The following is a 13,682-nucleotide window of genomic DNA, read 5'->3' as shown; positions in this document are numbered from 1 at the left end:
GATCAGCTAACGATAAACTCTTCTTTAAAGGGTGAAATATATGCCGGATTTGTCCTTCAGTTAATAATGAAATGGTCATCTAACAAACAAAATAGTTATCATTAGATGGATAGATAGACACTGGACCTTTTCCATTTAAATCGCTATCGTTAGCTTATCCATGTAAGTAGCCTCACTATGCCAATAACTTCAGTGAATAATCAGTTACGTTTTTTCGCTTTTATTTAAATGTGCGTTCATTTCGATTCGACTTTATCTCTTTATTCAAGTCAAAGTGTAGTCTTCATATCGATTTTTTAGGTTTCGACGGTAGCTCAAAGTCGAACAGGATTAAGTCAAGGCAATAGTTCGGTTAGCGAATGATATGAGTTTCAGGGGATGAATAATAATTTGCGACGGTAACGTTGTTAATCAGCATATGTTTTATGTAAGCCTTGATATGTCTGAAGATTATAAGTATGCTTGAATGCATTTGTCGCGGCGGGTAATAGAAATAAGGAAAAAAAAACCAAAACACGCATTTCATCTTGAGAAGAAATATTTATTAAAATCGCTTCTGTCGATAATTGCGTTATTAACCTGCATTGGATTTACTGTCCCTACATAGGTGACACAACAAGCTCAGTTTCTGATGAGAGAGTGTCGAATCACTAATGCAGAGATTAAAAAATCAAAAGTTGGTTGCCCATAATCCTTACAAGTACCTTTATACCAATGTCGTGTTACATTCAAATAATGTTCGTTTTTCGTTTACACAATTCCTGGTTAAAGTTTAAGTAACGCATTTGAAAAGCATATGACTTTAGGGATTTTTCGGTAAATCCAATCACAGTTCCTTGACCAAAATGGGTGGTGTGTCATTTATGTATCAATTTTGACCAGGGCAAGGATCCATAGTTAAATCCATTTATGAAAACCGTTAGATATGCAAACTCTTAAAATCATAATAACTTTGGCCGTCAGCGGTAAACAAGACTCGATTCAATTCAAAAATAATTTCTTTACGTGTTAAGAAAAAAATCTATTCTCAATCGAATGCTAAGTAATATAGATGAGAAAGAAAGCTGTTCTTGATCTTTTTTTTGAAGACTTTTCCATGGAAGTTCTACGATGTTAACGTTACTATGCCGACAAAAGTTTTTTTAGACATATGTATATTTTGATCAGCAAGAATAATTTACGACAAATTGGCGAATGCATAAACGTTTGCCAAGTTTTTTGGCGAACTTCTTTCTTTTACATAGAAAACGCCCTTTCAAAGCTTAACATATACTATCTCAGTTGCACCATTCGGTACATCCATGTATACGCGTCAGGCGTTATCAGTTGTGCCTTTATCAGCGACATCAGTTTTCGTTTTAATTTAAGCATGTCCTCGACAGATGTATTCTGAGCTCACATGTAGCAAAAGTTGAGTTGGTCCGTTCGCAAGGTCACACGTTATTGCTTAATCCTTTATCAATATTAAACCGCAAATTAGTGTTCGCGCAACACCAGTTAGCAGGAGTATCTAGAAACGCGACGCAAATACAGTCTCGGCCGATTAGCTGACTTGTCTATAATTAACGAAACTATTAACATCTTTTTGGTTTTTTATATATTATACTTAATTAGCAAAACAAATTTATAAAATTAATTTATAAATATTGTCTACGATGCTATAAGAAGAGAAAGCCAGAGAAAAGAAGAGAAAATACTTTGAATGTAGTTTATGACATTCGCGTAATTTAACTCGATCTGAACATTTAGTTAAGTTTAGTTTAGTTTAATTAGGGTCAAGATCAACGTTGAGAGCACTACGAAGAATAGGAATCAATGGCACAACTTTGTTAATTTTTTGCGGGGGCTGTGGGCTTCCTTTTCTTTCAATGTAAAGTCCATTCAGACTTCAATTTGTATTTACTGCCACCCTTTACATGTGTATTGTGACTTTGTTTACTAGCGATGAATAAAAGAGTAACAGTAACATTTGGGTAAGGCCGATAATTAGAAATTCTATATCATTTCGCCTAATCTTTACTTTTTTTCGTCATAAATTTCTAAAACCTTCTACCTAAAATATAATTTTTTTTTGTATAGGTAGTGGTATGAAATCATAATATTCTAAAAGCCTCTACCTAAAGTATTATTTTTTACATCGATAGTGATGTAATAATTATATTATTGTGTTTAAATTTTCCCCATTGATTGAGGCTGGTCGCTAAAAGCATCCTTTCAAACAGAGCTTAAGCTTGAACGAAAATATATCAGTTTACTAAATTTCGCATCGAAAATTGCGATCGATCGAGAAACAGGCTTTATATAGGCCGATGGGCAGGCAGCATAAAATCAACTTCTGGGCTTATCCCAAACATACATCGATACATCGAACTTCTTATGCCCTTACTTACAATAGTACAGAGCATTATCATTATTATTATTATGGTATGGGATATAATTATTGTAAATACTTTACCGGTTACGGTGGGTTACCCAGCATATAATAGTTTTAAATTACACAACATATTTATAAAATTTAATGAAAATGATATTCTTAAAATTATTTTTAAAGATGTTTTTGAAAAACTTAATAAAAACATGACATAACAAAAGCAGGATTATTGTCTTGTAAAAACAAGGTTTCATAAAATTGAAAGGGAACAATTTTCAAATCTTAAAAGTATTTCGTCATAAAATCAAATCGTTTTACAAATTTAATTCTTTAGAAAATGGAAAAAAAATATTTTCTTTTGAAAAGTTTTTTAAACCAATTTTAGCTTAGGCTCATTTTAAAATGTCTTCTTCCGCCGTGTATAAGGGAAAAAGAAGCTTTCGAAAAATTTCTAAAAAACATACATTTTAAACACTTTAACACTTTTTATTTAAACATGACCTTCACATGTACCCGTATGTAGATATATGTTTTGCATTGTTCGCGATATCTTTCACTTTCGTTTCCTCATGACTTTTGTTAACAATGCCACGCAATGAAATGTGTTTTTTTGTTTCTTTTAATTTGTAGTTTTGTTTAAAAAAGTGCCGACGGTTTTCTCCATAAAATGTAGAGAATTTTAATCAGATTTAAAAATTTCGGCAGAAAAAATAGTAACAAAAGTAAAAAAAGATATACGAAAGAGATATTACTTAGGTTAAAACGAAGCTTTAGATATCTAACCGACAAAAAATGGTTTAAGCTTTTGTTTACATTTTAGTGCCTTGAGGCTATGTGATCGCATAAGTTACTTTTCACATTCTAGTTGCGTTTTCTTATTGATTTTAGTATGAAAAAATCTATAAAGTGTTGTCCGCCTTAGAATGATTCTGATAGATTGATAACCTTAAGTTAATTTAGCAGATTCGCCAATTAGTTTATTCGTAGGTGTTTCGTCTTTGCTTTGTATGCTTTGTAACGACATAAAATTTCATCTAATTGCTAAAATCTTATCTTGTTGTCTGTCCAGCTGGGCTAACACTCAATGAGTAAACCAGAGTACTTGTAAAACAACTTCTTTATTGGAACGGCAGTCTATCTTCCTATGTTCATTTGCATTAGAATTGGACTCACTAATTCAGTCCTTTGTACACTACCGTATAATACACTTTGTTGTATTCACTTCAGATTATTATAAATTCACACGTTGGCTCTCACTCATTCTTTTCCTTATTTACTCAGTCTTATAATACGCACTATATTCACTTACATGCACTCATTTTAACAGTGTCAGTTATTACTAACGAGGAAAGGAGGTGAGCAGACATCTGCTTCGGTCGAAAGTTAAAGTCAGAAGAAAGAGAAATCGAAAATCAGAGATTCACGTTGGCTGTTGTCGAATCGGTAGCGTTGCCGATCGCTCGCATTTTGAATGAAATCAAATACTCCTGTCTCGCCCTAACCTTAACCTACTCTTAACCTAAAGTGTGAGACCAAAGTGACACCCGACTTTGGTTTTCTTGGTGAACTTTCGAGATATTTGCAGTAGGTTTTGATGTAATATCTACTTACAGGCTCTTGTTTGGGGTAAGGCGTATTTATACAAAACTTTCAATAATAAATGTTTACTCTTAGGCTCAGATCAGTAATTGATATAATTTAATGATTGTAGTTGTTATGTGCATTATGTGGTGGTGGTGGCGTGGTTGACTGTGAACAACGGAAATTTTCAAAGTTGAGCTATAAGTAAAAATTAAGATAGTGCACCCATTCTTTTCAACATTGTTATCATCCTAAGAGCACATAACAGATACAAAGACTGACAGAGACACAGAATTAAATCAACTCAGAGTTCTACACTGATGGAAAATGTGTATACACTGCGATATTTCGAAAATATATTTCTGGTTGTTAGAAAGGGAAAGACAAACGTAATATGCCATATATTCCTTGGGCGGTGCCTATATCAGTTAAAAAAATTCTGCTCACCTCGAGGCGAATCTTATATGCCCTAATCTATCTAATCTATCTAATGCAGTAAAAATGATAGTTTGCCAACTTATACTATTGTTCTCGAGAAATTTTAGAAGTGCCTTCGTTATATATTTCTAAATATTCTACTACAAGTTGTTGGATGTTTGATTTGTGACCGGACAAGACCATGAAATTACAATTCTGTAGCCATCCATTTACTCATGGACCTCTCACAGTCGTAAGAATTAAGACACAGAATATGAATCAGGAAAGGAAGTCAAATTTGGCATGCATGCTGTTAATTGACGTTCACGAATCACGCGTCAAGTGATTTTTTTTTTTTTTTTTTTTTACAAACATAACCACGAGTCTTGTAAACCCTTCGGGTGTAAAAAACAAAACCAACGAAGAAAATGAAAGATATATTCATGCTCAGACCAACTACATATAATAAAGCGAAATTACAATTTTATTCACAATGCGGATAGCAATTGTACAGAGTTATGTACAAATGGTTTATTTTTTATGTGGTGCAAGTCATTTTATTTTATTGCGAATTTTTTGAAACCGGGATCGTTGTATTGCAATTAAGACCAATATTAAATTAATTTTGCTAAAAGTCGACTTACGCTACTTTAACATTAAACGGCTCATATGGATCCATAGTAAATTACTTTTTAAATTTTCAAATTTAATTCTTTTTTTTTTGTTTGGTTCTACTTCTGTGCTACATTCGAAAAGCTTATGTGGATTAATTTCCGTATACAGGTGTTGAGCATATGGCTTTCATTTACACCTGTGGCATTTCGGAGTATCTCATAGAATTATCATGTTTTCAAATATTTATTTATAATAAATTATATAAAAAATTCTTTTCACAACATTTGTAAAAAGATAACACTACATACGCAAATACAAATAAAAAAGTATCTCTTTGGTATTACCGTCAATTTGAATTTGCAGCTCGAATAGCTGCTGGCATATGTTGGAGGAGGGGATAAGTTCCGACGTATTTTCAATTAATGTTCAGAAAATTAATTGCAGATGAGTAGACGCTTACATCATTGATTGAATAGATAACGTTGAAGCTATTTTCAAAGTGTCTCATACTAATCGGAATTGATTAATAACGATTTTTCGCCAATTAGTTCGCTTACTCTATTCTCTTCACCTCGTTTGCGAATGCGATGACGTTTCCCAATTTTCTGGAAATGGAAGTCACTTTTATAATTGCGAGATTATAGGTCGCACCATTAAATACCATTCGTTCACACAGTTATTCATATAGCGACTTTTTTAATAAGGCTTTATATGTGGGGGTAATTGAATAGGTGGTCCCACCAAAAGCATCTTCAACAGTTTTCGTCTTTGGCCAAAATATATCGCCATATCATTTCATTGAAAGATCTTAAAAATTGCAACCTATAGTTTGAATACACGAAAACAAGACGACGGACGGACGGACGGACAAGCTTAGATCGGTATAATAGAATGGGGGTCTATCTCAAGTCTTTCTAGATGTTGCATACATCCCTCCAAACTTAATAAGCGCTTGTAGAACCAGTCGAGCAGGATATAAAAAGAATGTCTATAACATATTTCAAAGATTTAAAGCTTCATTTTCATATCTTATGTAATTTTATTTTCAAAGTTTAAGAATTCACTACATATTTGGAAATAATTTTCTAATATTTTCAATGTTTAGGCGAATGAATTCACTTTAGATCACTTTAGACGACAGTAGGTAAGAGGAAAAAGATACTCTTCATTACAACAAACTGTATCCAATTTTAGTGCATTTTTCAAGAGTAACTTCTCCACGTCAAAACGGACCGTTACCCGCTTAATCCTGAACAGTACAACATACAACTTTAAATTTTCTCTCTTCTCGTTCGGTTATTATTACTGCAAAACATATTGAAAATGACTTTTGGAAATGAATCGTATAAGGGATTTTCGATAAGTTCATTGAAACCTTATTTATTAAGAAAGCATTCCTTTATTTTTGGTTGAAAATTAAACTTTTTAATTCAAATGTTCCCGTGGATGTATATGCAGATGAAAACTTTTTTCGATCAAAATTTGCATTAATTATTTTAAATTATATATTATTTTAACACTTCGGCATATGTTTAACTCTGGATTTACGAAAATTGATGATGAGTAGTCACAGGCGCAAATGTGAAGATCGAAAGCTGGAATTTAATATAAATATTTCTTGATTTATTAAGAATGCGAGGTTGGAAAATAAGGCGGGATCTGCTTACAGACTCTTTCGCAAGGTAGAAGAGACTAAAAGAAACTTGTAAAACACCGGCAATTTTTTCATGACGGAACACATCGATTTCTTTATGCTAAATTTTTAAAATCAAAAATCCGCCAACTTGAGATCTGCCATAAATCTATTGCTAATAACTTCATCGAACATTATTATTCTCTTAGCTCTTCTTGCTGCACTTCAAAAGCATGATCAGGCAGACGGTTTTATTTGAAGCTGTTATAGTTATGTAACTCCTTAAGTTGTAATATGATCTTAAGCATTGCTATAGAATAAGGAGAACTGTTTTGTAGCAAAGAAATTTCAGTCCAACCTAACATTTGTACGCACATGCCATACGTATGCAAGTAACTTTAAAGTAAACATTTTCATTTTCATATTCTTCTTGATATTTTTCTATATTTTTCTTGATATTTCTTTTTGCAAGTGTTATTTAATTTAGTTTCAAGCAGCACACAAGTATTGTTTGTTTATCCGTTTAGCTTAAGATATGTGTGCGTATAAATGACCATGCTTGCTACATCTCTTGCTACAATGTTTTGAAAGAAAAACTTGTAATTTTTGTGTGCTATAAAAGTTTTATTATTTTATTTTAAAAGTTTTCTTTCGCCTCGTAGACAATTTTCCGGTCATCGTTAGATATTTTGGTAGAAAATTAACTTTATCAACATAATCCGCATTATAGCTGCATGCTGCTGCTGCAGGCGCTTTTTACAAGGAAGTAGATCAGTGATGGTTGTAAAGAAAATAATTTAGTTGTTAATAAAGTACTAAGTATTAAATATGGCTTCATTATGAAAACTTATTTAATCGTCCTTATAAATAAAGTTAACGGAACTTGTTTTTGATAGTCTCTCAACCAATGGAGTAGTAACTTGTCTCTGTCATATTAGGCTTATGCATCTTTTTGATCTGCTTGAATAATGACATCGATTCCGTTTCGCCCTTCCCTTGGATGTCGCTTTAAAGCATTGCCCGCAAATTTGTTTTTTCATTCTTACCTTTTTTGCTGTCGGCAGTTTAATAAATAAGATAAATAGATTCGCTTACAAACTGAGCAAATAAATTTTACTTTATGCCATCAAATGTGCCGTAACGTGGCGCTGCACGTGATTGCTGTCGTAAGTGTCGGCGATATTTGTTAGGTATATATATGTTTTAGATTTGTAATAAGAAGAAGCGACATACTTGGTGACGAGAACTGATATAAGTTACATTTGATTATCGTGAGCAAAAGTTTACTTGCGTAGTCGTAGATCATGCTAGTGAGTTATTGTATATTCCGCAGATTGTATCTATATGTTGAGAGATCAAGAAGAGACACCAGGCTAAAAGACCGACAGCTCGGAATAAATTTAGACTCCTATACTGATGAAGAGTGCTTACTACTTAAGTGAGTATAAAAATATGGTGTTTTTATAAAGCAGTGCAGAAAGGATAATCATGGCAGACAGTGGGTAAAAATCGCGCTTTGTACTCTTAAAGCGGTAGAGTTTATTTTGTTCGCAGTTCTAGTATGTTGTCAATCGGTAAAGGCTGATTGCTGACACACTAAGCCACTACTTGCGGCCACTAAGCTACGGCCGTTTCCCTCTCTCTACCTTCACTTACTGACAACTTTTTACACGAATAGAGGCCATCTTCTGGGTGATTGGTCCAGACGAAAATAAAAAAAGTAACGATTTTGCAAATTCCACTATCCACACTGATTGTGAAATGTACTCAACGATGTATTTCTTTGCTTTCACAAAGTTTACTTTTGCGTTACGATAACATATCCTTAGCTTCTCGATGCTGTTTGCGTTGGCAACGTATTAGAATGCAAGTTACAGTATATTTTTTATTGGCTGCTTTTGAAATCATCTCTTAATCCGTATGATCATTATTTGCACGGAATTTCAAGCCAAAGAAAGTCATTTAATTGCCTTTGATAACGCAATTCATTCACTTGATGGCCCATACCTGATCTAGCCCGTAAATCGAAGCAAACACTGGTTGCGGTTGGACATCTTTTTGGACGATTTCTCTCCACTTTGAAAAGCAAGAATTTGCTTTAAAGGGAAAGATGACTTTGTTTAAAGAATTATGACTTAGAGGGGAAGGTCCAGCATTTTTTGTGAGATTCTACTGACTTCAATTCTTTTGTCAACTGCCATTCATATGCACTTAGGGTCACGATCTCTACGTAAAATGCAGTGAACACTGCTTTATGGTATATTCAATATCTGCGATTGTCTCGGAATGGGCGACACTCTGAGCTATGGCGGCGATATTTTCTGGTAATCCGCTCCAATTTCTACGACTTGGACACTTCTCATCACTATGTTGTCCTTCACTTTGGAATTTATTTTTTAAATTGACTGCAGCTGCACGAAAAGCTGGTTGGCAATGATTTAAAGCATTGCGAGTTTTCGTCTTCGTCTCCGTGATATTTTAATTGCCAATGATGCGGCAAGGACAGTTACATGTGGACAGCAAATAGATAAGATGAAATTTAAAATGACACATCTTGTTGAAAGATCCTGCACATGCAGTAGGAGATCTTACTAATTGTTCAGAACTTGAAAATGGACAAACCTTTGCAGATTAAGCAAAGCTATCTTTTGGAAAAATCTACTCGAATTTATTTAAATATCTGGTATACGTATCTTTGCCTGTAAGGTATCAAATAAAATGTCAAAGTTACATACATACAAAATACTACTACAACCAATTTCAACGCAGAGAGTTTACTTGTACACCTATTGCTTTCTTAAATGTTTCTTTTCAAAAATATCTTTCGACCTCAGCAACAAGAGTCACTTGAGTTCTCCTTTTTTTTTTTTTTTTTTTTTTTTAAACTTTAGCTACTTTCTACTGTAAAAAGGTATTTTAACATTTTACTTGATGCTGTAGTAGTGTAGTAGTTATTTACAACATAAAAATGTTCGTCGTTCATGCATTACTGCAATTGCTTGAATATCTTTAATAAGATCTTTCGTCACAACTTTTTTTTTTTTTATATTTATAACTAACTTGCAGGGATAAACGATAAAGAATTCATGACAGCGGTGTACTTGTAAATCTTTTATGCTCACATCTAAATCAAGTCTTGTTCACACATTCAAATTGAACAAATAAGTCTTCGCAATAGTCTGGATAAGTTTTGAGTTTTTCTTTTATTTCGCATAAGCAAGATAAAGGTCATATTATTATTTACTATTCAGCATTGTGTACTTGTACTTTATACAGTAAATTATGCAAAATTGTTTCAATAGTTTAAGAATGCAAGTTTTTTATGCAGTCTCTCGCTTGAAATTGTTAGCTCAAGGTGACAAAAGAAAACGGTGATAGTAGTATTTAGACAGTATATAACCTGTTTGTGTTAACAGGGATATGTATGCATACATGTTTAAATTGTCACCTGCTTTCCGGTATGAATGAAATATGAAAACGTAGAAGTTTATCATAATGATGATGATGATGATGATGATGATGACGACGATACAAATGAAGATGTTCTAAATATATTTTCTCTACTATTTGCCAGCTTCTGATTTAACGTGCAACAGAAAACGGTGTAAAATAAAATTGTCTCAGTTTAGATAGGAAAACGGAATGTGTTTGTGTTTTTCTTTTTTTTTTTGCTTACTTTTTTTCTTTTTCGTATTTTCACATTAGCAATGCACTCATGTATGAATGTTAAAATATAAATGTGCATAACATATGCGTGTATTTGTGCATAGAATAACTAACAATAATATTTGCAAAAAAAAAAAAAAAAAAAAAAAAATGAAAGTTTCCCTACAAAGGGAAAAAGACAAAATACAAACGTTTGCATGCTATTATGAATGAATGTAAATGTGAAGGTATGAAAGGATGAATAAAGATAGAAAATAAAAAGATTTCAAACAGAAAGGGAAATAAGCATCTATTTATAGTAATTTTCTTAAGATGTGTTTCGCATCGTAAATCCAGGATTTTTGTTACAAAATTTATGAAAATCCTATTTATTTAATCAAAAAGATGAAATTTAATTTTTTTTTTGTTTCGCTTTCTTTCGTTTTCATATAAAATATTTTTCAATTTCATTCAAAGGTATTCGATTGTCGGTATGTAACAACTACCAGCGGAATGTTCGAGGCGATATGTAATCACATCAAATACGCTACCAATAAAGGAAATCTTAGGTAAGGATCACTTTTCTTTATAAAAGCATTAAAATTTCTTCTTTTCTCCTTTTAAACGTTATATTTTAAATGTAAAAGCAAAAAAAAAAATAAAAAAAAAAAAAAAAAAAAAACACGTCAAGTCTTTTATCTTAGATTTCTGCGTATGGTAATAAGTTATCGGCTTTAACTAATTCATGGATAACAAACATTGTCTGGTTGGCATTAGCAAGCATATGATTACAAATACATTTGCATATCTTTCAACAGACATATGAATATGTTTATAAGTTTGTGTGCAATCAAATAACTTTATTTAAAGTTTAGAAACTTTAATAAACTTGCAGATTGCGTTTACATTTTTTACACAGTTTTAAGGCGAATATCTTGCGAATATCTACGTTTTTTGAAAAGTTTCATATTTTCTAAAATGATCGGTTGAGTCGGTTATTAGACAGCCTAGTCTTCTTTGAAAGGGGAAGAAAAGATATATGTATTCGAAAATATTGCGAGACATTGAAAGTTCTGCTTAAGTGTTTAGTTATTGTGAAAATCGACTGGGAAGACGCGGCTTGTTTTGATTACATTAGACTCAAGAGCATGCCTTTCTGATATTCTAATGTCGACAACTATCAATCTACTGAAGGTTCTTGTTCGTTTAAGCATATCTCTTACTTGGAAAATATAATTAGACGTAAGTTTAATAAAATTCAGATCTAATGGCATTATTGAGGCAATAGGGGTCGTTGCACTTTTTTAAAGAAACCATTCGCTCATTAATTTATGTTTTCTTGTCCTATTTTTATATCCTAAGTGTAGTTGTACCCTAAAACCGTTCTGATATAAAATATATTAAGCGTAATCGATTTAAGTTTGTCTATCCGTCTACCTGCCTATCTGTCTGGCTGTTTGTCTTTAAGTCCGTCCAAAGATTGATCTTATATTGCAACTTACAATTTGCAATTTTTGAGAAATTTTGATGAGTTTGGTGCTTTGGCTCCAGAACAAAACCCTATTAAAGGTAAACCGGAAAAGCCGCTATAGGAAAAAAGGCGCAATTTGCAAACTTCTCGACAGATATCGTTGGATATTTGCATTTCGGCGTACTAAGCTGATGTGATAGGATGGGATGGTTCAACGCTCTCCCATATAGGACCTGGAAATGGCAATAGCCAATGCGTTGGATAAGTACCTCGTACTAACGTCAGCCCGGAGCAGGGATTACTATGACATGATTTCGAGGGTCATAACTCATGATAAAAATAGGATTTTCAGTTCATTTGGCTATGTTCTACTTGCACCCGTTCCGCCTATCTATTTGCCTGCCTCGTAGGTTGTCCATTTATTCGCCTGTCCGTTTGCCCATCTGATTCTTCGTACCTTTGTCAGGCTGAACCGTCGCCCCGCCTATTGCATGGAATCGTTTGCCGCGCCATTATCTGTCTACCTATTCTCTTACCTGTCTGCTTATCTGTCCGTTAGTTTGTCGCTCTATCCTTTGTCTGTCTGCTCACCAACCTAATCTTCTATCTTCCTTTGTTCCTTTGCTGTCTGTCCGTCCCTTTTTCATTGTTTTATCTATCTACCTATCTGCTTGTTCCCGTTCAATCCCACATGTGCTACGTGTTGCACCTGCGAGCTCGTCTGTTTGCCCGGCCATCTATTCGTCTGACCACCTTTCTTGCTAGCATTTGTCACTCTCGTCGTGTCCGTTTGTCCATCTGCTTCTCCTCCCGTCATTTCATTTATTATGGCATCTGTACGCCCACTTTCTACCTCGCCTTTTTGTTAGCTTTTTCAATTGTTAACATCTGCTCATATTTAGCTTTGTCCACCAGCTATCAATTTACTCCCTGGCTGCACCAGAAGATTAAAACTACCGCGAACCAAATTTTGCTAATAGCGCAGAAAGCAATTTAATATTAAAGAGGAATATCTGTTAAAGATTCAACATATCAAAAGGGTATTGGCTGTACTGTTATAGAGAACAAGGTCTTCATACCTACACTCCCGGATGCCATTTCGAATTTATTATGCTCTAAAATATTAGAATATTAGGAAGAGATATTTAAAAAAGAGCGAATAGAGCGAAAATTTTCTTCAGGTAATGGGAACTAAAGTGAAGACTAAAAATCAATTAACGTAAACTTGCTCTAAAAAAATTATCAAATATAATTTTTATGAATTTTGGGCTTTGCTAATCTCTTAAATATCTTAATTTCTATGAAATAATTTCAACGACCGAACAAGTGACTCGTGCGACATATTAAGTTATCACTTTACTTTCAACTTCCTTTATATATATATCTTCAATTATCGTGTTAATAGATTCCATTTTATTCATAGTTATGTTAGTAAACTGTTCCAATCGAGATAATTTCCTCGAAGGAAAAAATTTCAATAAAAAACACTTGTTTAAATTCTCTCAATACATAAATACATTCCAACTGAGTTTATTACATTAATATGTCAAACAGATAAATAAGAATAATAATAATAATAATAATAAAAGGAAAAACTAGACAAAATAAACTATGCTTCGGTTTTTCTACCTGTACACAATACAGGCATATATCACAGATTTAGTTACGTGTAACAAAGTTGTGCTTATTCTGCATACCATTAACAATTACAAAACGAAAGGGTCAACTATAAAATTTCATTTCGGTTTTACGATTTATTTGCATTTTTTAACAAGAAAAATCACTCTCTGTCTCTCTTTGTTTATATTATAAATCATATAAGAAGAACCTAACACTATGTCCTGCAAATATGCAAATATTTTATTATCTTTTTACATACTGTCGTTACGTGTGAACGAATAACTCCACTAAATGAAATGCAACCAATGCATCGTACGAATAAATGGTTT

The 13,682-nt window shown here is 33.1% G+C and overlaps 1 protein-coding gene across 3 annotated transcripts in view; it reads left to right on the top strand.

Annotated features, from left to right (window-relative positions):
- Nucleotides 1–13,682, top strand: part of LOC119634098 (nitric oxide synthase) — an 87,420-nt gene that overhangs the window by 32,500 nt on the left and 41,238 nt on the right. For all 3 annotated transcript variants that reach the window (XM_038028039.1, XM_038028038.1, XM_038028037.1), the window contains exon 5: nt 10,740–10,831. In XM_038028039.1, coding sequence (XP_037883967.1) covers nt 10,740–10,831 — 92 coding nt within the window. The remainder of the gene's footprint in view (nt 1–10,739; nt 10,832–13,682) is intronic.

This window comes from Glossina fuscipes, unplaced genomic scaffold, assembly GCF_014805625.2.
Source record: "Glossina fuscipes isolate IAEA_lab_2018 unplaced genomic scaffold, Yale_Gfus_2 2, whole genome shotgun sequence".
In the NCBI taxonomy this organism is placed as follows: domain Eukaryota; kingdom Metazoa; phylum Arthropoda; class Insecta; order Diptera; family Glossinidae; genus Glossina; species Glossina fuscipes.
Note: the sequence above shows the minus strand (reverse complement) of the source record. Positions and strands in the feature narration are given on the sequence as shown.